At 44.4% G+C, this 27364-nt stretch overlaps 1 protein-coding gene across 1 annotated transcript; it reads right to left on the minus strand.

Moving 5' to 3' along the window:
• On the minus strand, window positions 1-27322 carry LOC134395797 (vomeronasal type-2 receptor 26-like; the record flags this gene model as incomplete). The annotated part of the gene is made up of 4 exons (XM_063121957.1): window positions 27278-27322; window positions 19448-19687; window positions 2716-2842; window positions 1-527 (listed from the first exon to the last, which is right to left on the minus strand). Coding segments are annotated over exons 1-4 (939 nt in total), but the record flags the coding sequence as incomplete, so codon positions are not given.
• Between the last annotated feature and the right edge of the window lie 42 nt (window positions 27323-27364).

A 27364-nucleotide genomic window follows, 5' to 3' on the forward strand; every position in this document is an offset into this window, starting at 1 on the left:
GATCAGCTTGGCTTCGTTGAAGGACCCAGGCAGCTTCCTGGCCAGGAAGGCCACCATGAAGCAGATAGCAGCCAGGAAGCCCATGTAGCCAAGGGCAGCATAGAACATGGTGACAGACCCTTCGTTGCATTGCAGGATGATCTCCCCAGGTTGGGAGTGCATGTCGGAGTCTGAGAATGGGGAATTGGTCCCCAACCAGATGGCGCAGATCACAACTTGAACACTAGAACAGGAAATGACCACAGAGTTGGCCAAACTCTTCCCCAGCCATCTCCTCACTTTGTTTCCTGGCTTTGTGGCCAAGAAGGCCAGCACCACAGTGATTGTTTTGACCAACAGAGAAGAAACAGCTACTGAGAAGATGATGCTGAAGGTCGTTTGTCGGAGGAGGCAGGTCACATGAATGGGCTGGCCAATGAACAGGAAGCAGGACAAAAAGGAAAGCAGGAGGGAGACGAGGAGGATGTAAGAGAGGTCCCGGTTGTTGGCTTTGACTATGGGAGTTTCTAGGAACTTAATGAAGATTCCTAAGACAAAGGCAGTGATGAAGAACAAGAATAAGGCAGAGGAAGCCAGTATGATCCCCAAATAGTCTCCATAGGACAAATAGTTTATAACCTTGGGGACGCATTGATATCTGTCCCCATTTGGATGCTGATCTTCTGGACACACAGTGCAAAGTTCTGCATCTGGAAAGAAAAAAGAGTGCCTTCAGCATTGTTTATATCTCACATTGATATATGTTTTTAAGAGAGTAGAGACTCCAAGGAGGGAGAAGATATATAGTGTATTTGTTTCCGCTGTTTTAACACATACACACAGTTTAAACTAGAATGAAAAATTACATAATTTTAATTTTGTTGTGTTTTTGTTGTATTTTTAAGCGGTTGGGAGTGGTTATTATTTATTATTATTATTATTTATTTATATAGCACCATCAGTGTACATGGTGCTGTACAGAGTAAAACAGTAAATAGCAAGACCCTGCCGCATAGGCTTACAATCTAATAAAATCATAGTAAAACAATAAGGAGGGGAAGAGAATGCAAACAGGTACAGGGTAGGGTAAACAGGCACTGGGTAGGGTAAAACTAACAGTAGAAAGTAACAGTAGAAGTCTGCACAACATCAAGTTTTAAAAGCTTTAGGAAAAAGAAAAGTTTTTAGTTGAGCTTTAAAAGCTGCGGTTGAACTTGTAGTTCTCAAATGTTCTGGAAGAGCGTTCCAGGCGTAAGGGGCAGCAGAAGAGAATGGACGAAGCCGAGCAAGGGAAGTAGAGGCCCTTGGGCAGGCGAGGAACATGGCATCAGAGGAGCGAAGAGCACGAGCGGGGCAATAGTGTGAGAGGAGAGAGGAGAGATAGGAAGGAGCTAGACCGTGAAAAGCTTTGAAGGTTAACAGGAGAAGTTTATATTGGATTCTTGCCCACTGCTGATATAGCAATGTTAGTGATGAGAGGGATGAATTAATTCTTCTCCATAGAATGATCTTCTCGATCCTCCCAGAGTGCAGGACACGGAATAATGGGCTCAAGTGACAGGAAGCCAGATTCTGGCTGGACATCAGGAAAAACCTCCTGACTGTTAGAGCAATACAACAATGGAACCAGTTACCTAGGGAGGTTGTGAGCTCTCCCACACTAGATGCCTTCAAGAGGCAGCTGGACAACCATCTGTCAGGTTTGCTTAGGGTGATTATATGAAAAGGAGGACAGGGCTTCTGTATCTTTAACAGTTTTATTGAAAAGGGAATTTCAGCAGGTGTCATTTGTATATATGCAGAAACTGGTGAAATTTCCTCTTCATCACAACATTTAACACTGCAGGTGCACTGCCTTCTTTTAAATCTGGTCACAGTATAGCTGCAGTATAGCTCCTGCAGCTTTAACTGTTGTAATGAAGAGGACATTTCACCAGGTTCTCCATATGTGCAAATGACACCTGCTGAAATTCCCTTTTCTATGCAACTGTTAAAGATACAGGAGCCCTGTCCTCCTTTTCATAGGGTCACCCTAGGTTTGCTTTAAGGTGGATTCCTGCACTGAGCAGAGGGTTGGACTTGATGGCCTTATAGGTCCCTTCCAACTCTACGATTCTATGATTCTATGATTCTACTTCTTGTGATCCTCCGTGGCAGAACTCCCATTGGGCAAGTCGACACCACAGTGAAAGGCATGTTGGGAGATATAGTTTCTGTTTTCTGTTGGGACAAGTAAAATCATGGTGGCTCCCCCAACACCCCCACGTGCCTGCGTGAGAGAGAGAGAAAAGAAACACATTTAATTTGTTTTAAAGTTACATCACAGGGGGCCTGAGGAACCCTGGGTATATCAGCCAGTTTCTATTAACTCAAAGTTCAGAGATCATAGAATCATAGAATCATAGAATAGCAGAGTTGGAAGGGGCCTATAAGGCCATCGAGTCCAACCCCCTGCTCAATGCAGGAATCCACCCTAAAGCATCCCGGACAGATGCTTGTCCAGCTGCCTCTTGGAGGCCTCTAGTGTGGGAGAGCCCACAACCTCCCTAGGTAACTGATTCCATTGTCTCACTGCTCTAACAGTCAGGAAGTTTTTCCTGACATCTAGCCGGAATCTGGCTTCCTTTAACTTGAGCCCGTTATTCCGTGTCCTGCACTCTGGAAGGATCGAGAAGAGATCCTGGCCCTCTTTTTGTCCAACAAAAAGAGGAAAAATTTCCCACTGGAGCCACTTGCCTTCTACAGTGGAAATAGTCCCTTCGAAGCATGAGGTACAATCATAGCAGCAACGTGCCTCTCTTTCCCGAATCACCTTGACGTAGCCAGGACTGCAGCTTCTGCTACATCTGGAATGAGGCACCGTCTAACCACAAAGAGAGAGGTTCAAAAGTGAGGGGTATGAAAATTCATTGGTGCCAATGAAGAGTTTCCCTACCACATCAAATAGCAACTCAGGTGAGAGAGGTGGTCCTAAGTTGTTCATCACTAGTTTTCCACAACCGCACCATAACTTTTTGAGATCATATTCTCATCCCGTCCACATGGTTTATCAGCTTTAATTACAGATATTATCCCGTTTTTTAGGGCTGTGCTCAGCTCTGTTCCGGATTCCCGAATCCAGAGTGGATCAGGCCAATCTGGACCCCCTAAATTCAGATCCGAATTGGGTCAGGGGAGGTCCAGATCGGTTCGGGCCAATCCAGAGGTCCGGACACCATTTTGGGTCAAACCGCGTTTAATTCCCCATTGACTTGCATTGGAAAAGAAAAACACCTATAACTTTTTTATTTTTCAAGATACACACATGTAACTGGACACCATGATAGGTTCCACATAGGACCTTAGGCATGCCAAGTTTGAGAGATTTTGATTCATGATCTGATTTTTAGCAATTTTTTAAAGTTAAACCTCAACCACAATATTCTTCAGAAATAAAATGTGTGTTGGAAGGAGATAGTGAAAGTGCATCTCAGGACAATATTAGCACTTCAAAGGAAATACAGTGCACTCCCTTTGAAGTGCTGTTGTCCTGAAATACACTTTCACTATCACCTTCCAATACACATTTTATTTCCGAAGGATATTGCGGTTGAGGTTTAACTTTAAAAAACCGCTAAAAATCAGGGGATAATCCCATTTCCTTCAAAGTGGCCAAGCCTAAGGTCCTATGTGGAAGCTATCATGGTGACCAGTTACATGTGTGTATCTTGAAAAATGACGGAGATAAATGCAGTTTTGTAAATGGGGTGGAAGCTTTAAAAATTCTCTAAAAATCAGGGGATGATTCGATTCGCTTCAAAATTGGCATGACTAAGGATCCATTTAGAAGCTATCATAGTGCCCAGTTACATGTGTGTAACTTGAAAAACAAAAAAGTTATAGGCATTTTTCTTTTCCAATGTAAGCCTATGGGGAAAATCCGGACCTCCGGATTCAGGTCTGGATCGGTTTGGAAGAGGTCCGGATCGATCCAGAGCAGTTCAGGCCTGATCCAGAAGGCCTGGATCAAGTTCCAGATCAGATCAGGGGATCCCTGCACAGCCCTACTGTTTTTCAAGAAAGCTACTCTCAGCCTCAACCTTTCAAAATTTGCTTTTCTATGTGAGCCTTTTTTTTTTAACAAACTTTTTTTTAATTGATTTTCAATATTAAAACAATTTTACAAACAATTTTAATACAACTTCATAGGTATAAATATACCAAACCGTACATGACATTTTGTTATGATGTTCTTCAATCTCCGCAAGAAAGATACAGAAATATACAAAATAATAATAATAATAATAGTTTTGAGCTCAAACAGATAAGTTGAATTTACTATCAATATTCTTTTCTTTTCTTTTTTTACTGAAACCACAGATTTTGAAAGGCAGCTAGGACTTATATTGTCGCATCATTTTGAGTTGTGTATGTAATGAAGTCCTACCAATCAGCAGTGAAAATTTCCCCTTCTTTTTTGTCCCTTCGACACTCTCATTTTTTGTGTTAATTTTTCTGATAATGCAAATTCCCATACTATATTGTACCATTTTTGTATCGTCAATCCTATTGCGTTTTCCAAAATCTGGCTATTAAAAATTTGGCTGCTATCAGCAAGAATCCTATTAAAGTCTTTTTTAGTAAAAGTTCATTGGTATCTTTGAAAATGTGCAGAAGGGCTAATTCCGGGTTTGCATTAACTTCTGTCCCAACTATAGTAGAAATTTCATGAAAGCCCTGTTTGCAGAAGTTAGCAACTCCTGCACATTCCCACCACATGTGTTGAAATGAACCAGTCAATCCACACTTTCACCAACAGAGTGGAGATGAGGTCTTACCCATGTGGGCTAGCCATCCTGGAGTTAGATATCATTTTTGTACGAGACCACATCACGCCAGTCCTTTTCCAGCTTCATTGGCTGCCAATCCAGGTCCGGGCCCAATTCAAAGTGCTGGTACTAACATTCAAAGCCCTAAATGGCTTGAGGCCAGGCTATCTGAAGGAACGCCTCCTCCCATATGTACCTACCCGGACCCTAAGGTCATCCTCAGGGGGTCCTTCTCCGCAAGCCCCTGCCAAAGGAAGTGAGGCAGGTGGCTACCAGGAGGAGGGCCTTCTCTGCTGTGGCACCCCGGCTGTGGAATGAGCTCCCTAAGGAGGTTCGCTTGGCACCTACATTATATGCTTTTAGACGCCAGGTGAAGACCTTTTTATTCTCCTAGCATTTTAACAGTCTATAAATAAATGTTAACTTGGTGTTTTAAATTTGTAATTTTGCATTGCTGCTGTTTTTATCTGGTTGTGCTTTTATATTGTATTTTATATTATGGTTTTATACAGTTGTTTTATACTTTGAACGTTTTTAATTTTTGTGAACTGCCCAGAGAGCTCTAGCTATTGGGCGGTATAGAAATGTAATAAATAAATAAATAAATAAATAAATAAATAAATAAATAAATGACAAATAACTCTTTACAGCGTGCTGAGGCTTTTAACCTGCCAGTTTAAGCACGGGTTCTGCTTCCAGGTTCTTTGAGGCTCAGATTTTCATTGGGGAATTTCCTCTCCTGTTCACTATATTGGCTAGTCTTCTTCTTCAGGCTCTGATTCTGATTTGGGATATGCACCAAGGTGATCAGGCCTGATCCTGACACTGACATTGATGAGAATGCAATGCAACATGTGCCTTTACCCACCTTGTTAAACCAGCCAGGCCATAAAATGGCATCCTGGTCAATGGTGAATGTGATGTCTGAGGTCCCCTGTCTCTCTAGACTCCCAACTTTCTTCTGAAGAACAGAACGATTGGGGAATTTTGCAAAGTACAGGATGTCAAAGTCAGCTGCAAGGTCTCCATTCTTATCCAAATAAACTCCATCCATGGAATTATTGTAAAACTGGAAGTTTCCCAGGAAAGAGTGAAGCTATAAATGGCAGAGGAAACACCTGCATTTAGAACTTGATTATTTCCACTCATGGCTGATGGACATGCGTTTTAGCCATATGGAGAGACGTATGTTTTTTACCTTTCATATTCATGTTCATCATATACTTGCGTTATAATGCTGCAATCCCTCTTCCGCAACACCCTTTTTGCAACATAAAGATAATTCTTTATGTTGCAACGTCTGAAAGATATTGAAATGCAGTCTCAAATGGCTGGCATTACAAGTTGCGCATCTCATAGAATCATAGAATCATAGAATAGCAGAGTTGGAAGGGGCCTACAAGGCCATCGAGTCCAACCCCCTGCTCAATGCAGGAATCCACCCTAAAGCATCCCTGACAGAGGGTTGTCCAGCTGCCTCTTGAAGGCCTCTAGTGTGGGAGAGCCCACAACCTCCCTAGGTAACTGATTCCATTGTCGTACTGCTCTAACAGTCAAGAAGTTTTTCCTGATGTCCAGCTGGAATCTGGCTTCCTGTAACTTGAGCCCGTTATTCCGTGTCCTGCACTCTGGGAGGATCGAGAAGAGATCCTGGCCCTCCTCTGTGTGACAACCTTTTAAGTAGGGGTGTGCACGGACCCCCCGCTCCGCTTCACTTGCAGATCCGCCATTTTTCGGAGCGGGTCGCTCCGCCCCGCCCCCGCTCCGCCCACTTCCGCTCCGCTCCGCCCGGAGCTCCGGATCGGATCCGGAGCTCCGTTTTTGCCCCCCCATAGGCTTGCATTGAAAGCTAAAAAAGTAAACAACTTTTTTTCCGTTGAAGTTAGAAACCTCACGTTTGGCACCATGACACCTCATGGGCGTATACACACACACGCCAAGTTTCAAGGCAATCCCATCATCCCCTGATTTTTGGCGAATTTTTGAAAATCGGGCACCCCATTCACACCCCTTGGGATAGCTCCGTCAATTTGCATGTTACAAACCTCAAACTCGGCACCAGGGCAGCTTATCCATGTGTCCACATGCACGCCAAGTTGCAAGCAAATCCCATCATCCCCTGATTTTTGGCGCGGCTCTACCCTCTAACGCACCTCCCATAACCCTAATTCACACCCCTTTAGATAGCTCCGTCAATTTGCACGTTAGAAACCTCAAACTCAGCACCATGATAGCTTATCCACGTGTCCACATGCACGCCAAGTTTCAAGGCAATCCCATCATCCCCTGATTTTTGGGGAATTTATGAAAATCGGGCACCCCATTCACACCCCTTGGGATAGCTCCGTCAATTTGCATGTTAGAAACCTCAAACTCGGCACCAGGAGAGCTTATCCATGTGTCCACATGCACGCCAAGTTGCAAGCAAATCCCATCATCCCCTGATTTTTGGCATGGCTTAACTCACCCCAAATTGTCCCATTCTACAACTACGTCAATTTGCACGTTAGAAACCTCAAACTCAGCACCATGATAGCTTATCCACGTGTCCACATGCACGCCAAGTTTCAAGGCAATCCCATCATCCCCTGATTTTTGGGGAATTTATGAAAATCGGGCACCCCATTCACACCCCTTGGGATAGCTCCGTCAATTTGCATGTTAGAAACCTCAAACTCGGCACCAGGAGAGCTTATCCATGTGTCCACATGCACGCCAAGTTGCAAGCAAATCCCATCATCCCCTGATTTTTGGCGCGGCTTAAACTTTTTAACTCACCCCAAATCAAGTCCCATTCTACAACTACGTCAATTTGCACGTTAGAAACCTATCCTTTGGTCCCATGACAGCTTACCCATGTGTCCCCATGGACACCAAGTTTCAAGGCAATCCCATCATCCCCTGATGTTAGGGGAACTTTTGAAATTTGAACACTCCAGTATGTCAGGGATTTAAAGTTGCAATTGCAGACAGCTCAATGGGGCCAGTTCCAAGGCAATCCCAACATGCCACGAGATAACCCTAAATCTTCTGGCACATTTGAAAAAGGGATTATTGAATTTGATAAAGTCTAAGTGAGCGCAGGAAGGACTTCTCCCCTTAGTCAAAGCAAGACACATACACCATCGCTGCAAGGCGGGAAGGGGAGAATTATTATTATTATTATTATTTATTTATATAGCACCATCAATGGAAAGCAGGCAGGCAGCATGCATTGTAGTGCCGCAAGGATGGCTTGAGCACTAACGCATAGCAAACCAACCCATAAGTGGGCGCAAAGTGAGGCAAAGATGGCTGGTTGTTTCTTTCTAAGCCAGCAGTTACGCCTTGAGGGGCACAGAGGAGGACGATTGGGAGCAAACCAGGCACCAGGCGGGCAGAGAGGCAGGCAGAGTAGGCGAGGAGTCAGTCCTGGCAGATGCCCCACCACAGCAGCACCCCGGGGGAGGCGGGCAGGCAGGCAGGCAGGCTGCGGGCATTTCTGGGGGCACAAGGAAGTGATGGCTGGTTTCTAAGCCAGCATTGCAGTTAGTCACGCATTGCAAACGCAAACCATCCCAGCGAGTCGGTCACCGAGGAGGACAGGCTAGCAGAGGGGCAGGCAGAGTGACATGTCATAGATCTAGTATTGGGGAGGAGTCAGTCCCGGCAGATGCCCCAACACAGTAGCACCCTGGGTGGGCATTGGAAAACGCCATCTTGTGGGTCAATACTTCCCCCACCCCATGTCCTGCAGGGTTGCCTGCCTAACCCTTGTGGGGATGGGAGATGGAGAGCTTAGAGTGGCAGTGCCAGCAGCAGCCTTCGGCTTTCCCCTGGAACCAGTCGCCTTGCCCGCCTCTTTCCCCAGCAAGATCGCCTGGTGCTGCCTATGAAGATGCATCTTCATGCTGCTGGTTCCATAATGCCCTGTCGATGAACCCCTGCTTAGGCTGAGTTTGCAGTGGCGACAGACAGCAAAGCGGGGATCCGCTCCCAACTCAAAGTGGTCCCACACGATGCTTGTCTTTCGTTTCTGTGGTGACACCACCAATTGCCCGCCTGAGCTCTCTGGTGTTGCCACAGAAACAGGGGTGTGGGATGAGACTGGGGAGAGAGCCTCGGCCTGCTGCTGCTCCTCCTCAGCCCCCACATCCTGGAGGCCCACCGCCTCCTCCTCCTCCCCCCCCTCCACTGTGCTGAGGACCTCGTCTAGGTCCATCAGCGGGCTCGTGGGCTGAAAGGAGAATGAAGGAGTTGGGGATACTCCTCCTCCTCTAATGGCACTGCTGCCACGTGCCTCTTGCAAACGGGCACTTTTCCCATTCCCACCCTCAAAAAGAGAACGCCGGGCACAAGTTGCAGAAGAGAGTGGCTCTGCCTGCTGCTTGTCCTGCTTCTGTTTTGGAGCAGTCAGCCAAGGAGTTGCCCGTTTGAGTTTCACAGGAGGAGAGGAAGCCCTGCTGGCAGACTGAGCCTTGCTGCTTTCAGCACGCCTGCTTTCTCTTTTCATGATGACTAACAAAATATTAATACTACTAATACTATGTATAAGGTACTACTAAGAATATGTATAAGAAGAATATAATATGTTTAAATGTAGGGAAATGGGACAAGAACAATAAAATATACTACTACTAATATGTATGAGAATATACTACTAAGAATATCTACAAGAATATAATAATATGTTTTAGAATATTACTAATAAATGTAGGGAAATGGGACAAGAAATGGGACAACCACTACTATAAGAAGAACAAAATATGAATACTACTACTAATATGTATGAGAATGTATACTAATAGACTACTAAGACTATGTCAAAGAATATAATAATAATATGTTTAAGAATAGGGAAATGGTGTGCGTATGCTTTCCCCAAAATGCTCAATCTGTGGCTGCCTGTTGAACTTGACAAAAGCAGCCCACTCCGTCGAAGTTACACAGAGAAGAAAAAGAGAATCCAATTTTTTTGGTATATTTGGTATATAGAAGATAGAAGGAAACACAATCAGGATTTAAGAGAGGGGAGGGGGAAAAAGAACCAACCACTACTATAAGAAGAACAAAATATGAATACTAATATAATATGTATGAGAATATATACTAATGGACTATGTGAAAGAATATAATAAAATATGTTTAAGAATATAAATGTAGGGAAATGGGACAAAAAGTGTGTGTATGCTTTCAAAAGAAAGCTTTCACAAAAGCAGAACAGTCAGGCTTTAATACAGGGAAGGGGGGGGGCAACCAACCCAACCACACACTCCAAAATTCAAAAATAAAGTTTATATTAAATCAAAGTAAGGGGAAAACACAGGGCAAACTAAGCTACAAGTCAGAAAGAAGCAAACAAACACACACACGCGCCAAACTAAACCTATATTAAATTAATCTATCTCCAAAGCAGGAGCACTAGCTAAGTAAGTGTTCCCTCCACGAACGCCAACCCACAAAGAGACACAAAACAGAAAGTTCTCAGGGTGGGTCTGCCTTAGTCCCCCCTCCAACGCTGGGATTGGAGGAGGATGCTTTCTGAGGAGATGAATTCTCATCAGGATTGGGAGTTGAATGTGCCTGTCATCGCTTCCAAAAAAATAATAATAATAATAAAAAAAAACCCAAACCCCGATTTTTAAAAAAATATTGCACGTGAACCACAGCACGCAGAAAGTTGAGAGTGGTCTCAAAATGACCCCCATCCACGACTCTCTGTGCACAAGAATTTTCAGAACGATAGCTTAAACCCCCCCCCAGTTATCCCCGATTCTTTCCCTCAATGCAATCCTATGGGCGAAAAGCCGAAACGGAGCCCCGCGGTTGACCCTATTTTTAAAAAACTTCTAGCCCGCGACCCGTACGATGCAGAAAGTTGAGAGTGGTCTCAAAATGACCCCCATCCACGACTCTCTGTGCACAAGAATTTTCAGAACGATAGCTTAAACCCCCCCCCAGTTATCCCCGATTCTTTCCCTCAATGCAATCCTATGGGCGAAAAGCCGAAACGCAGTTTGAGCCCCGCGGTTGACCCGATTTTTAAAAAAATATTGCACGTGAACCACAGCACGCAGAGAGGTGAGAGTGGTCTCAAAATGACCCCCATCCACGACTCTCTGTGCACAAGAATTTCCAGAACGATAGCTTCAAAAACAACGTAGTTATGCGCGATTATTTGCCGCAATGCAATCCTATGGCGAAATGTTTTCAAGATGGCGACCGGAGCGCTCCGACTGAACTCGGAGCTCCGAAAAATGGTCGCTTCTCTTCGCCTTGCTTCTAGGGGGTCCGCGGTCCGCTCCTACTCCGCCTCTGGGTAAGGCGGAGCAGGCCAATCCGCTACTGCTTCTACGCTCCTAATCGGAGCGGAGCACATCCCTACTTTTAAGTATTTGAAGAGTGCTATCATGTCTCCCCTCAATCTTCTCTTCTCCAGGCTAAACATGCCCAGTTCTTTCAGCCTCTCTTCATAGGGCTTTGTTTCCAGACCCCTGATCATCCTGGCTGCCCTCCTCTGAACACGTTCCAGCTTGTCTGCGTCCTTCTGGGATTGTGGATAAGCTATTTGCGTTTAGACCCTCCTTTCCTTAACTTTCCAAAATATCTGGTTGATTTACCCGCTGTTAAGAGGAGAACAACCTTACCTGTAACGGAGCGGAGCACATCCATAGTTAAAAGTATTCCCCTTGGCAGACTGTATGGGGTGTCTCCAGAGTATCCCCAAGGAAGCCAGAGGTTGTCCTCACAACCCTTTTACTTTAGAAGACGCCACTCTCATTTTATTTTAGAATGCAAAGTCTATTCAGACATCAGGAAAGTTTATATCCTTCCTTTGCTCGTTCGGATGAAGGGAAGATCATCCCTCGGAAAACTGTGTTTTCTACTGAATGATTTTAACAAATGTGAAACTTTTAGAATTGCTAAATGTCTTATGCTGGCCCTGCTCTTGTGCACAAAGGCCAAGGGGATGAATGAACGTAACACATCTGTGTGAAATTGTATGATGGCTGGTTGCTAAATACAATAAACTTGACTTGGATATAGAGGTTCGTCCTACCATTAGGCAGAGGCAGGTGCATCTTTTAGGCAATAGATTCTGAGCAAGAGTATGAAAGGGCCAGCAATGCTGCATTATGCATTATATTTTCACTGTGTACATGTGGATGAACTCTTTTCTTCTTGGCTGTGATCCCACACTAGAAATTCCCCCACCCCCATAATAAGAACAGAAGAACATCAGAAGTGCCCTGATGCTGGATCAGACCAAGGGTCCATCTAGTCCACCACTCTGTTCACCCAGTGGCCAACCAGCTGTCAAACAGGAACTCACAAGCAGGACACAGCTGTAACTGTACCTTCCCACCCATGTTCCACAGCAACTGGTGCCCACAAGCTTGGAAGGAAAGGAAAGGAACCTCTTGTGAAAGCACTGACTCATTACTGACTCCTGGAGGGACACCAGCTTTCGCTGACGTTTTCTTGGCGGGCCTTATAGCGGGGTGGTTTGCCGTTGCCTTCCCTGGCCATGATTATCTTTCCCCCAGCTAACTGGGTACTCATTTTACTGACCTCTGGAGGATGGAAGGCTGAGTCGACCTGAGCCGGCTGCCTGAAACCAGCTTCCGCTGGGATCGAACTTAGGCCGTGGGGAGAGTTTCAGCTGCAGAAACTGCTGCTTTACCACTCTGCGCCACACGAGGCACACACACTTACTGCTTCGAATACTGGAGATAGCACACAGCCATCAGGGCTAGTAGCCATTGATAGCCTTCTCCTCCAGGAATGGCTTGCCAGGAGAGATTTGTCAACTTAACAGTCTTCTGGAATTTAAGAAAGCCATTAAAGACTGATCTCTTCCGACAGGCCTACCCAGTTGAATTTTAAGATGCCTTTTAATAATGCGCTGCTTTTAATGATGTATTAGTTTTAAATGTTTTAATTAGTTATATGTATTTTATGGCATTTGCATTAGTGTTGTACCCTGCCTCGATCCGGAGGGAGAGGCGGGTAACAAATTATTATTATTATTATTTCCACATCAACATCCAGGAAGCAGTCATACTTAAAACATGTTCAATAGTCATGAAGTTTCTGAATCAGTAAAAGACAGAATGACCTGGTAAAGCCACTGCCAAGAATAGAGAGATGATGTTGTTAATTAAAAAGATACGAGCCCTGCTGGATCAGACCAAGGGTCCATCTAGTCCAGCACTCTGTTCCCACAGTGGCGAACCAGTTGTCGACCAGAATGCAGCAGTTTGGATGCCCATTTTCAGCAGGCAAGAGAACTGCCCAACTTGGGACTAGGATATTTATTTGTCGGTTGGTTTTATTTTACTTACTATATTTATCTACCACTCAATATCTAAAATAGATTCCGAAGCAATGAGCCTACGAAATAAAATAGGGAAACGATAAAAAGACCAAAACAGCATATTAAAATTGTTCACTTTTAAAACAGAATACCAATAAAAACCGTGGCTGGTCATTTACGGACTGCTTCCTGGAAAAGAGCTGTTTTGAGGAGGTGTTGGAAGCCATGGAGTCATAGAATCATAGAATAGTAGAGTCGGAAGGGGCCTATAAGGCCATCAAGTCCAACCCCCTGCTCAATGCAGGAATCCACCCTAAAGCATCCCTGACAGATGGTTGTCCAGCTGCCTCTTGAATGCCTCTAGTGTGGGAGAGCTCACAACCTCCCTAGGTAAATGGTTCCATGGTCATACTGCAGTAACAGTCAGGAAGTTTTTCTTGATGTCCAGCCAGAATCTGGCTTCCTGTAACTTCATAGAATCATAGAATAGTAGAGTTGGAAGGGGCCCATAAGGCCTTCAGATCCAACCCCCTGCTCAATGCAGGAATCCACCCTAAGGCATCCCTGACAGATGGTTGTCCAGCTGCCTCTTGAATGCCTCTAGTGTGGGAGAGCCCACAACCTCCCTAGGTAACTGGTTCCATTGCCGTACTGCTCTAACAGTCAAGACGTTTTTCCAGAATCTGGCTTCCTGTCACTTGAGCCCGTTATTCCATGTCCTGCACTCTGGGATGATTGAGAAGAGATCCTGGCCCTCCTCTGTGTGATGCTGCCTACTTGACCTCTTAGGGCAGGGAATTCCAAAGAGAAGGGGTCACCACACTGAAGGCTCTTCTCCAAGTGGACTTCAGTCAGACCATAGGTCCATATGGAACCACCAGTAACATGTCCTTTGGTGATCTCAGTGACTGGGCAGGATGGTAAGGGAGAAGGAAGTGAGGCAAGTGACTACCAGGAGGAGGGCCTTTTCTGCTGTGGCACCCCAGCTGTGGAGTGAGCACCCTAAGGAGGTTCGCTTGGCACCTACATTGGTCAGGTGAAGACCTTTTTATTCTCCCCGTATTTTAACAGTCTATAAATTAATTTTAACTTTGCTGTTTTAAATTTGAATTTTAAATTTGTATTTTTGCATTGCTGCTGCTTTTATCTTGGTTTTATATTGTATTTTATATTATGGTTTTATACTGTTGTTTTATACTTTGAATTGTCTTAATTTTGTAAACCACCCAGAGAGCTTCGGCTATTGGGCAGTATAGAAATGCAATAAATAAATAAATAAATAAATAAGGTAAATAAATAAGGTAAATAAATAAATAATAAATAATTTAAATAACTAAATAAATAAATTATTTATTTATCAATAAAATAAATAAGGTATCCTATCTCCATAAATAAGGTATCTCCATCAGATATCCAAATCCCAAGCTGGGCAGTTCCTGATGTCCTGCCAGAATCTGGCTTCCTTTCACTTGAGCCCGTTATTCCGTGTCCTGAACTCTGGGAGGATCGAGAAGAGATCTTGGCCCTCCTCTGTGTGACAACCTTTCAAGTATCTGAAGAGTGCTCTCATGTCTTCCCTCAATCTTCTCTTCTCCAGGCTAAACATGCCCAGTTGTTTCAGTCTCTCTTCATAGGGCTTTCTTTCCAGACCCCTGATCATCTTCATTGCCCTCCTCTGAACATGCTCCAGCTTGTCTGAATCCTTCTTGAAGTATGGTGCTCAGAACTGGACACAGTACTCAGGATGAGGTCTAACCAGTGCTGAATAGAGGGGAACCAGTTCTTCATGTGATTTGGAAGCTATGCTTCTATTAATGCAGCCCAGAATAGGATTTGCTTTTTTTTGCAGCCACTTCACACTGTTGCCTCATATTCAGCTCGAAGATCCTTCTCGTTTGTAGTATTGCTGAGCCAAGTATCCCCCCATCTTGTAACTGTTCATTTTGTTTCTTTTCATCCATAATACACTGATCATATACTCAAATATTCTTCCCACCACCACTGCCACCCAGAGTGAAGACCACAAAAACAACCCTCAACAGCAGGGCCGTACCAAATGTCCAAATGCTTGGGACCATAAAGATGAATTTGCCAAATGGTAAATTGAGTGCCAGCAGTACTGGACGAAACTTCTTCTAGAGAGTGTTCCATAAACATGTGAGTACCGCAGAAAAGACCTGTCCCCAAACTGCCGCTTGCCCAAGTTTCTGTCGGAATGAACCTGAAAGATGTAGACTTTTGGTCCTGGTAGGTTTATATCGGGAATATCGGCAGCCTGAGCTCCAGGGCTTTATTGGTTAGAACCATTACTTTGAATCTGTACTGGAAATTAATGGCAAGCCAGGATTGGTCTTAGATACATTTTTTCATTGGTAACCCACTACCCAGGGGCTTATATAGAGCGCCACATAAGCTTTTCTAGAAAAGATGGGTGGAGGGAGTTTGATGCCAGCAGAACCAGGTGCCCCCCAGAGCAGAAGCCCAATCAGGAGAAAGAATACATGAGACACAGCCAATGAAAGTTGGCCTGCCCACAGTGCCGGTGCTACCATAGAGGCCACCCAGGCGGCCGCCTAGAGCACCAAGCTAAGAGGGGCGCTGCGCCACGCAGCACTCACATGCGTTATTGCTTGTGAGCCAGCCTGGCTTGGCCCAAGGATTCAGCTGGGCCTGGGTGGGCGAGATGGCGCCTCGCGCCTGCCCAGCTGAAGCAAAGCCAGGGACGCTGGGGGTGGGGTGGGGTGGGTGGCTCCACGTTCGGACTTCCGCTTGGAAGCTGCCCTCCCAGAGCCACTCTAGCCACCCAGAAGCCACCCTTCCAGAGCTGGGAGGCCACCGCCAGAAGAAAAAGAAAAAGCACGTGGCGAGCTTGTCCCTGGCCCAAGCCAGCCTCTGACTTACTCCCGAGGAAAGGGCACCAGGTTGCCTCACCTCTCTCCTCAAACAGGCCGTGATGTCCAGGCAGGTGGGCAAGCAGGACTCCCTCTCCCTTCCCCCAGGAAAGCTAGGGACTTGTGGACTCCTCGCAAGGCAAACTCTCCTGCTTCCCGATCCTGCGTGCGTGGATCAACGGGACTTGCATCTGAGAAAGCGTTGCACTGGGAGGCACCAGTGCGGCCCGATCCGCCTATGTCTCCTTGCTCGGAAGCCTCATTCCCCCAAGTAAATGTGCGGAGGGGATTGGAATGCCAGGCTGCATAGCGGGTTTTGTTCACACGGAAGTAAGTCCCGGTGAATTCCAGACAGCTCGGCCCCAAATCGAAATGAGCCAGTCCCAGCTCTCCACTCGACGCACACGTTCAGAGTTCTGTGCAATTTGCGGGGGTGGGGGTGCAAGTAGCTCACCTTGCCTATGGCGCAAAATAGTCTAGCACCAGCCCTGCCTGCCCAAAGGTGTCTCTTGAAACGTAGGACTCCCTATACAGGTGGAGCTTAGGAAATGGGCACCAGCAGATGCACAAACATTGAGGCTTAGCATGAGGGGAGTCCACCTTGCCTCAGGAACATGTAAATTTGGTTTATCTCACCACTGTGTCAGGTCTCACCCTGCTCCCCCTGGTCTAGGAGAAAGTGTTTCAAATAATCAATCAGAATCAGACTCTGATGAAGAGGAGTCGGCGCCAGACACAGGCCAGCCTGTACCAGTGGGGGAGGAGGCTCTCACAGGCTCTTCGCCAGCAGGGAGTGAACCCTCTCCAGAGCTTATCTCGTCAAGGGCAAATAATACACAGTCAGTGGGAAGCCAACATTCTTCCGAAGTAGAGAGCACCGACAGGCTAGCTGATCCTAGGGTGAATCGTGGGCTAAAACGGGCGAAGCGAAAGGAAGGCGAGAGAAAGTCGGACCGGCTCGCATCGCTCAGAAGCCACCTCAGAACTAGCCTCTCTGAAGTTAACGCATCATGGGAAAAAAGCTTTCTGTTCTCCTTGAAAGGACAATTGTCTTGCTTAGTTTGCATAGTTTTGCCTGGGGGAAAGTTTCCTAGAGATCAGACTCTCTTCAGGTGGGAAGAGATGTACATTGCTTAAATAAAGCTTTGTGGATTACACAGCAGGCCTCGTTTTTTGTCTCCCAAGAAGGCGGGAGGTTTTGAGGGAAACATAACACACTGCTTCCATAAGCTGGTCAGAGTGTGATTGTAATTCCCAATACAATCACATCTGAAGAAAGAAGAAATACCTGCCATGGCTCAACCCTGTCTCCTCCCAGGCTTCCTCCATGAACCAGCATCTTCCGCATGGACCTGGATGAGTAGGCAACATTTAAGACACGCGCTATGGCTTGGATGGTATGGTAAATGTTGTAGGTGTCTTGGAACATACTTTTCTCAAGGAGATGCTGAGCCAAGCCTTCCAGGTTCTCTTTCACTCTGCATTGATTCAGGCCTTTCACAGATAATGTGTGTTTTAAATATCGACAATGAAGTCCATCTCCCCTCACTGGACCAAAACCAAGAAAAATTGAAACTGGCATATTATGACGTTTGGGGTGTTTTTTGGTCCGGATGAAAAAAGATAAATAACCATGGATGTGCTGGTGGATACGGCGGTATGATAAAACCTTCGTCAAGCTGGAGTGCGGTAAAGCTACTGTGACCCAAATTTTCCCAGAAATTGTTTTCCTGTTGCGGTCAACTATATATTTCATAGTCAAAACATCCTCTGTGGATTGACTTGCTCCATAGTAAAGAAATACATTGACTCTGTGAGTGGAGAGCAAAGACCACTGTAGCTTCATTTTGTCAAAATTATTTGTGTTGAAGGACAGCCCTGAGATGGTTTGAGAGAAAACAACACAAATGCCATTCCTGATGAGCTCAGGTGTAAAGTTGCTAATGAACCTTTCTCCATGGTCATTGTCTGGAGCGAAGAGACCGATCCAATTCCATCTGAAATGCAGGAGAAGTTGGACAATCCCCTGGTAGGGGGGTTCTTCTCCTGGGACCATCCGATAGACAAGAGGGAACAGGGATTTGTCAAGAACATTGTTAATAGGGGCATAACTGACCTGGTGAGAAAAGGAAGAGGTTTTTTATTACCATTTTCAGCAGGGGGGGGGCAGATATATATGGACGCAATACTCTAGATGAGGCCTAACCAGGGCTGAATAGAGAGGAACCAGTACTTCACGTGATTTGGAAGCTATACTTCCATTAATGCAGCCCCAAATAACATTTGCCTTTCTTGCAGCCATATCGCACTGTTGGCTTGTAGATCACAAGCTGAATATGAGCCCATAACAGGGGTGAGCAGAAAGTCGATCGGGTTCTATGGGTAAATTTCTGGGAGATTTGCAGTAGATCAGTAATGGTTTCTCATGTCCCAGTTCCCCAAAAAGAGTAACAGCTACAAGGTGTTTTACTCCTTAATTTCGGATGCGGAAAAAGTTTGCTTGGAGGAATACCAGAAGTGAATTTCAGTTTGAACGGTACTGATGAACTGGTACTGATGAGAGTATAAGAATTCCTAGGCTTGGTACATGGCGCTATGCTCATATGCTTAGCAAATGTCTGCCCACATGATCCAGCACTTTTCACCTGGATCCGGTTGGTGGGTCTTCAGTTTCTGATAAAAAGCAAAGTAGATCCCACATGCTTTAAGTCTGCACATCTCTACCTTACAAGACCATGCAGAGATTGCATTTCTATCTCCCTGGTGTAGAACTTTAGCCTTGACCTCATTCCTTATCATTGACCCCATTCAGACAACACACTAAACCATGCTGCTTAACCACAAAATGGTTAGTGGAATGCATGAAGGTTAATGCATTCTGTTAACCATTTTGTGGTTAAGCAGCATGGTTTAGCGTGTTGTCTGAATGGGGCCATTGTGTTCTTTACCTATATGCTCACATGTGAATTTAGTTTTATTACTGGGATGATTCTCCCTCCATTCAAAAAAAGGAAGCAATACAACCATGGAATCAGTTACCTGATTCTCCCACACTAGAGGCCTTCAAGAGGCAGCTGGACAACCATCTGTCAGGGATGCTTTAGGGTGCCCCTTCCAACTCTACTATTCTATGATTCTATGATCTTCTAAGTGCTGGTGTGTTTATTATTCTAGCTTCATCCTTTCCTGGGAAAAGATTCCAGTTGGACATCAGGAAAAACTTCCTGACTGTTAGAGCAGTACGACAATGGAATCAGTTACCTAGGGAGGTTGTGGGCTCTCCCACACTAGAAGCATTCAAGAGGCAGCTGGACAACCATCTTTCAGGTATTCTTTAGGGTGGATTCCTTCATTGAGTAGGGGGTTGGACTCGTTGGCCTTGTAGGCCCCTTCCAAATCTATGATTCTATGATTCTATATTTCATTGAGTGGTCTGAAGACTCTCTTTGTGGAACCATTCTTCGCATTCTTACCTGGGAGATTTTGTAGAGACCCAACATAGTTGAAATGTGAATGGCGGTGTCCGAGTCGGACCCTTCAATAAAAATCAGCAGCTTGTTCTGTTGTCCACAGTTGTAGTTTGGGACATTTGCCTGCCCAGGAGAGAGCAGATCTACCATGGCATCGTAAGTCATTCTTGCATCAAAATAGTTCTCATTGATGTTGTAGCCCAGGGTGATGTTGGGTAGCAGCCTGGGATTCCGGTTGATCTCCTGAATGGCAATCAGGAAGGACAGGAGGTTCCAGTATAAACTTTGATGTTCTCTCCTGCCACAAGATGTTCATCCAAGTGTCATTCTCTATTCAACCAAAAATGTCAATTCTTTCTTTCCCTTGCTAGTCAAAATATAGGGCCTTGCTAATTAATATAAAGGCCTTATTAATCTTTGAGTGATACCAAGTACAGATCTATGCAAGAAGCAAGACATGAGATCGTCACATAATGACTTCTCTGCATTTGTAGCAAGGTGAATTGGTTAAGGAAAAGAAGATGGAATTGTAGTACAGCATGTTCTGATTGGGAGTTATAGCAGTCTTTCATCTGAACGCACCCGAATAACTTGAATATTACTCGTAATGATACCAAGATGCACACACACACACACACACACACACACACAAATCTAACCAACATCTAACCAAGATGCAAAAGGAAAGAAAGAAAGAAAAGACTAATTATCACCAACTGCCCTACGTAGAAGAAGAAAGAGTAAGCAAGACAGGAGCAGGCTGAAGGAATATTAGAGCTTGCTCTATTTTAAGGTGACCCAATGGAAAGGAGGACCGGGCTCCTGTATCTTTAACAGTTGTAGGGAAAAGGGAATTTCAGCAGGGGTCATTTGTATTCATGTACACCTGGTGAAATTCCCACTTCATCACAAGAGTTAAAGCTGTAAGAGCCGTGCCTAGCGGCTTTAACTGTTATGATGCAGAGGGCACTTTACCAGGTGCTGCATGCATACAAATGACACCTTCTGAAATTCCCTATTCTACACAACTGTTAAAAGATATAGGATCCCTGTCCTCCTTTTCATATGGTCACCCTATCTATTTAGACTACTCCTCACCCAGGAGATGAGAGACAAATTTATTTATTTATTTATTTATTTATTACATTTTTATACCTCCCAATAGCCGAAGCTCTCTGGGTGATTCACAAAAATTAAAACCACAATAAAACAACCAACAGGTTAAAAGCACAAATACAAAATACAGTATAAAAAGCACAACCAGGATAAAACCACGCAGCAAAATTGATATAAGATTAAAATACAGAGTTAAAACAGTAAAATTTAAATTTAAGTTAAAATTAAGTGTTAAAGTACTGAGAGAATAAAAAGGTCTTCATAGGGTGTATGAATGTACATAGAGGTTTCTTCTCCTTTTTTTTTTTTAAAAAAACTCAAATATAAGCTCATATGGATTACGACCCAGCTTCTCCAGGTACAGCAAGGAAGGAATCTTGGCTGAAACCTTGGAGAGTAACTCGTAGGACCCTAGCATGGTTCATAGGATCATAGAATAGTAGAGTTGGGAGGGGCCTACAAGGCCATCTAGTCCAACCCACTGCTCAGTGCCTCACAACAACAATCCTGTGAGGTAGGTTGGGCTGAGAGTCTGTGACTGGCCCAAAGTCACCCAGTGGGTTTTCATGGCTGAGGGTGGACTAGAACCCGGATCTCCTGACTCCCAGTCCAAAACCTTAGCCGCTACACCACACTGGCTCTAACACTCGATGTGATTAATGGTCACCCAAAGAAAGAGATGAACCACATACTACAATTGGGAAAGGTATTAAATAGACATTTATTCAGCGGGTGGTTTTCCAGGTTTGCAAATGCGGCTGCATGCACATTTCCTATCTCTACCCCACCATCTCTCTCCAAGGGCAAAACCCAATCAAAATAGGGACAGCAATTTATCAAGCACAAGTTACAGAAAACAAGGGAACGCACAAAATCAAACCTGGTTTTCGTAGCATGAAATCCATAATCACTTACATAGAAAAACTCATTTGGGGAGGTCTGATGAAACGGACTTGTTCAAAACGAGTGCGTGTCGTAGATACAACACCACTAACAAGGAGGTCTCCTGGCTTGTAAAAATTCAGCGCATCTGGGTCATCCCTTATCAAGGCCAGTGGGCATGTCGCCTTGAGGATCCCAGAGGCCGGATGGGGGAACAGCAGCAACAGCAGCATCAATCTGGGTCTGCCTACTATGATCACTGCCGTTGCAACTGCTGCTTTCATCTTGCAACTTATCAGAAAGAGCCCAAAGTCCGTTAAAGACGAAGGCTCCAGTGACTTTATAGACACAGGAAAGATATCACACCTCATTGCTTCATTGTCTCTGTGTGCCCTAAATCTCAGCAGAAGTTCTCAACGGTATTTATGCCCACCGGTCCTTTCATTCTTGTTACAAGAAGTTGCACCACGCTGCTTTTAATTTGGATGTTATTGTTCTCAAAGGCGATTTTTTTTAGGAGAAGAATCCCTTGAGATTTGGCAAGAAGAAGAAGAAGAAGAAATAACTACTATGATGTTGATAATTACAAACGGGAAGAAGTATCACCTCCCCAAGTCCACGGTCTCTCTCGTTTGTCTCCAGGTGCAAGGCTAGAGAAAACATGTTTGCAGGAACTCACAGATGCAGCCCCATAGATAGGGTGACTGTATGGAAAGGAGATCAGGGCTGCTGTATGTTTAACAGTTGTATTGAAAAGGGAATTTCAGCAGGTGTCATTGGTATATATGGAGAACCTGGTGAAATTTCCTCATTTTCATATGACCTGATGACAAAAGAGGGCAGGGCTCTTGCAGCTTTAACCATTGCGATGAAGAGGAGAAATTCCCTCTTCATCGCAACCATGTTTTATTATGGTTTTTATTTTTGTGAACCGCCCAGAGAGCTTCGGCTATTGGGCGGTATAAAAATGTAATAAATAAATGTAATAAATAAATAATTAAAGCTGCAGGTGCCCTGCCCTCTTTTAAATCTGGTCGCTCTAGTATAGCTCCTGCAGCTTTAACTGTGGTGATGAAGAGGGAATTTCACCAGGCTCCCCATATATACAAATGACACCTACTGAAATTCCCTTTTCATAGAATCATAGAATAGCAGAGTTGGAAGGGACCTACAAGGCCATCGAGTCCAACCCCCCGCTCAATGCAGGAATCCACCCTAAAGCATCCCTGACAGATGCTTGTCCAGCTGCCTCTTGTGTGGGAGAGGCCACCACCTCCATGGGTAACTGATTCCATTGTCGTATTGCTCTAACAATCAGGAAGTTTTTCCTGATGTCCAGCTGGAATCTGGCCTCCTATAACTTGAGCCCATTATTCCGTGTCCTGCACTCGAGAAAAGATCCTGGCCCTCCTCTGTGTGACAACCTTTTAAGTGTTTGAAGAGTGCTATCATGTCTCCCCTCAATCTTCTATTCTCCAGGCTAAACATGCCCAGTTCTTTCAGTCTCTCTTCATAGGGCTTTGCTTCCAGACCCCTGATCATCCTGGTTGCCCTCCTCTGAACACGCTCCAGCTTGTCTGCATCCTTCTTGAATTGTAGAGCCCAGAACTGGACACAACTGTTAAAGATACAGGAGCCCTGTCCTCCTTTTCATATGGTCACCCTACCCATAGTCAGAAAAGGGGCCGGAAGGTAGAAAGATGAGCTTGGCCTGAACTTTGTTAGAGAAACACCATCTTAGGAGCCATGATCAAGGTCTCCTTTTAGGTAGCATGGGATTACTCACAGAGCTTGTATTAGATACTTCTAATTTTATTCTGGCACCAAGTGAAAACATGGCTTTTTAACAAAGTTTTTAATGGTTGAATTCTCTAAGATGGCACATTATTTTAACTGTTTTCATTGTTTTACTGCTTTTAAATTATATATTGTTTTAACTTGGTTTGTGGTTTAATTTGTTTTTAGCTGTGTATATTTACTGTTTTGTACTGTATGCTTTTTTCTGTATGCCGCCCTGAGTTCTTATTGATATAGGGCGGGATATATATGTTTTAAATAAATAAATAAACATTATGAACATATCAAACCAGTTCAGACAGCATGCTAAGCCATGGTTAGGCTTCTAAGCCTTCAGCAGCAAACGGCTAGCGAGTGTGTTTAAACCATAGTTATATAGTCAACATGGTTAGGAATGGTTCACACAACACACTAAGTGGGGTGACCATTATTATTATTATTATTATTATTATTATTATTATTTATTTATATAGCACCATCAATGTACATGGTGCTGTACAGAGTAAAACAGTAAATAGCAAGGCTCTGCCGCATAGGCTTACAATCTAATAAAATCATAGTAAAACAATAAGGAGGGGAAGAGAATGCAAACAGGCACAGGGTAGGGTAAGCAGGCACATATGGAAAAGAGGACAGGGCTCCTGTACCTTTAACAGCGGTATTGAAGTGAGGGTTTCAGCAGGTGCCATTTGTATGCATGCAGCACCTGGTGAAATTCCTTCTTCATCCCAGCAATTAAAACTGCAGGAGCCCTACCCTCCTTTTCATATGACCAGATGACAAAAGAGGGCAGAGCTCTTGCAGCTTTAACTGTTGTAATGAAGAGGGAATTTCACCAGGTGCTGCATGCATTAAAATGATACCTGCTGAATTTCCCTTTTCTACACAACTGTTGAAGACACAGGAGCCCTGTCCTCCTTTTCATTTTGTCAGCCTAACACGAAGTCATGGTTCACAGGACTCACTATGCCATAACGTTTAGTTCAAAATGCTTAACCACCATGGCTTAGTGTGTTTTGTGGTCATTAGGGTGTGCATGCACTTCTGGCATTAGTGTGGTATGAGGTTTATTTACTCATATATGCAATCAGACAAACGCTGGATTACCATATGGAAAGTAGGACAGGGCTCCTGTATCTTTAACAGTTGTATTGAAAAGGGAATTTCAGCAGGTGCCATTTGTATACATGCAGCATCTGGGGAAATTCCCTCTTCATCACAACAGTTAAAGCTGTAGGAGCCCTGTCCATCTCAACCAGATACAAAAGAGGGCAGGGCACCTGCAGCTTTAACTGTTGCGATGAAGAGGGAATTTCCCCTCTTCATCGCAATGGTTAAAGCTGCAAGAGCCCTGCCCTCTTTTGTCATCAGATCATATTTATTTGTTTATTTATTACATTTTTATACCGCCCAATAACCGAAGCTCCCTGGGCAGTTCACAAATGAAAATGAGGATAAGGCTCCTGCAGTTTTAACTGTTGTGATGAAGAAGGAATTTCACCAGGTGCTGCATGCATACAAATGACACCTGTTGAAATTCTCTTTTTTATACAAGTGTTAAAAATACAGCAGCCCTGTCCTCCTTTTCAAATGGTCACCCTAGTTTAGAATAATATACCAAAATCAATCCTATCTGGACAGAGAGTTTAGCTGCATTATCCACTCTCTGAATAACTGTAGCATCCTGTTTGGATTGTTCCAACTTATTGTTGTTGTTGTTGTTGTTGTTGTTATTATTATTATTATTATTATTATTATTATTATTATTATTATTATATCCCACTCCATAGTCCCGAGGCGATTTACGAAGAACATATGTGCAGCTGCCTTTGAAAACAATCCAGAAACATGTTGCTTCAAAATAGTGGGGGTGGAGTTTGATTGAGAGTGTGGAGTTTCAAAGAGGTGTGTTGTGCAATAGAATCCGTGCAGTTGTTTGCAAAAGCAAAATCTTGCTATTTTCCCTTCAATGTTAATTTTATTTATTTATATATTTATTACATTTATATACCGCCCCACGCCCGAAGCTCTCTGGGCAGTTTACAACAATTAAAAATGGTAAACATTAAAAGTATACAAAATTTAAAAAACATAAAAACATAAAAAACAGTATAAAAACAACAGCATCCAATGTTGCGCCTTCAAGTTTGTTAAACAAAAGGGAGATTGATTGTGTGTCGGTTCTGTGTCCTCTCCACGCACCAGCGGCTCCATGCATCACTCCCAGCAAGGAACACCCACCAGTATTATTTTAGGATGCTTTTAGGCTGTTTTTAGGATGTCTTTAATAGTATACTATGTTTTTAATCAGTATTTTATGCTTGCTGTTGTACCCCGCCTCGATGCAATTGGAGAGGCGGGTAAGAAATATTATTATTATTATTATTATTATTATTATTATTATTACCGTATTTCTACGATTCTAAGATGCCACGCACACTAATTTCAGTACCACCAACAGAAAAAAAAAGCTTTGATTCTAAGAAATAATAAACGCACCCACGTTTCTAAGATGAACCTTGTTTTTAGAGATGTTTATATGGGGGGGAAAAGTGTGTCTTAGAATCAAAGAAATACATCATTATTATTATTATTATTATTATTATTATTATTATTATTATTATTATTATTATTATTATCATCCTTCCTGAAATATGCAGGTGGAGGTGCTCGTGATTATCTCTCCCCTCCCCATTTTTGTTTTTTTAAAATCTTTCCTCTCTTTAGGAAGCTGAACTCAATTCATTAACCATTGGGGGGCTGAGAGGCCTGCAAAATCCTATTCTGAGCACTCTATGGAACTGCATCGACACTTCCGGTTCCTGAGCGAACGTGGCCTTTTTGGACAGCGCCCAATGCAAAAAAAAGAGATGGGAGGGGGGCACCCTAGAGATATGGCCTATAGAGCAGCTCCTCCCTTTCTGTGCTGGGCTCCGGCCTAGTGGTTAAAGAGAGCCAAAAATGAAGGCTTTGTGTTGTGAATTCAATCCCCCCCTTTCCTATCTCTATGACCTATTGTGAATGCACGTGGGAGATTGGTCTCCTTGCGAGTTTGCTAGGCGAAGTGCAGAAGGAGGGCAGGTATTGCAGGTGGAAAATCATCTTCTCCACACACACACCCTTTTTAAACAAACAAACACCCTCTCTCTTTAGGAACCAGAAGCGTCTCCTCCTGCAGCGACACTTCCGGTTCCTGAGCGAACGTGGCCTCTTTGGACAGCGCCCAATGCAAAGAGAAGGGAGAGGGCACCCTACAGATATGGTCCATAGGGCAGCTCCTTCCTTTCTGCGCTGGGCTCCGGCCTAGTGGTTAAAGAGAGCCAAAAATGAAGGCTTTGTGTTGTGAATTCAATCCCCCCCTTTCCTATCTCTATGACCTATTGTGAATGCACGTGGGAGATTGGTCTCCTTGCGAGTTTGCTAGGCGAAGTGCAGAAGGAGGGCAGGTATTGCAGGTGGAAAATCATCTTCTCCACACACACACCCTTTTTTTTAAAAAAAAAACCCAAAAACAAACACTCTCTCTCTTTAGGAACCAGAAGCGTCTCCTCATGCAGCGACACTTCCGGTTCCTGAGCGAACGCGGCCTCTTTGGACAGCGCCCAATGCAAAGAGAAGGGACAGGGCACCCTACAGATATGGTCAATAGGGCAGCTCCTCCCTTTCTGCGCTGGGCTCCGGCCTAGTGGTTAAAGGGAGCCAGAAATGAAGGCTGTGTGTGGTTCATTCAATTCCCCCCTTTCCTATCCCTATGACCTATTGTGAATGCACGTGGGAGATTGGTCTCCTTGCGAGTTTGCTAGGCGAAGAGCAGAAGGAGGGCAGGTATTGCAGGTGGAAAATCATCTTCTCCCCACCCACGCCTTTTTTCCCTTAAAAATAATCCTCTCTCTTTAGGAACCAGAGCTCAGCTCCCACTCCTGTAGCGACACTTCCGGTTCCTGAGCGAACTTCTTTGGACAGCGCCCAATGCAAAGAAAAGGGACCGGGGCACCCTAGAGATATGGTCCATAGAGCAGCCCTGCAATACGCTCTTACCTGCTGTTCAAAGGCTGCCAGAAGTGACGTCTGCTTGCGTTCCATCCACACCCCCTTTCCTATCTCTGTGTTCTCAAGAAGGGGAGG

Source organism: Elgaria multicarinata, chromosome 3 (genome assembly GCF_023053635.1).
Source record: "Elgaria multicarinata webbii isolate HBS135686 ecotype San Diego chromosome 3, rElgMul1.1.pri, whole genome shotgun sequence".
Classification (NCBI taxonomy): Eukaryota; Metazoa; Chordata; class Lepidosauria; order Squamata; family Anguidae; genus Elgaria; species Elgaria multicarinata.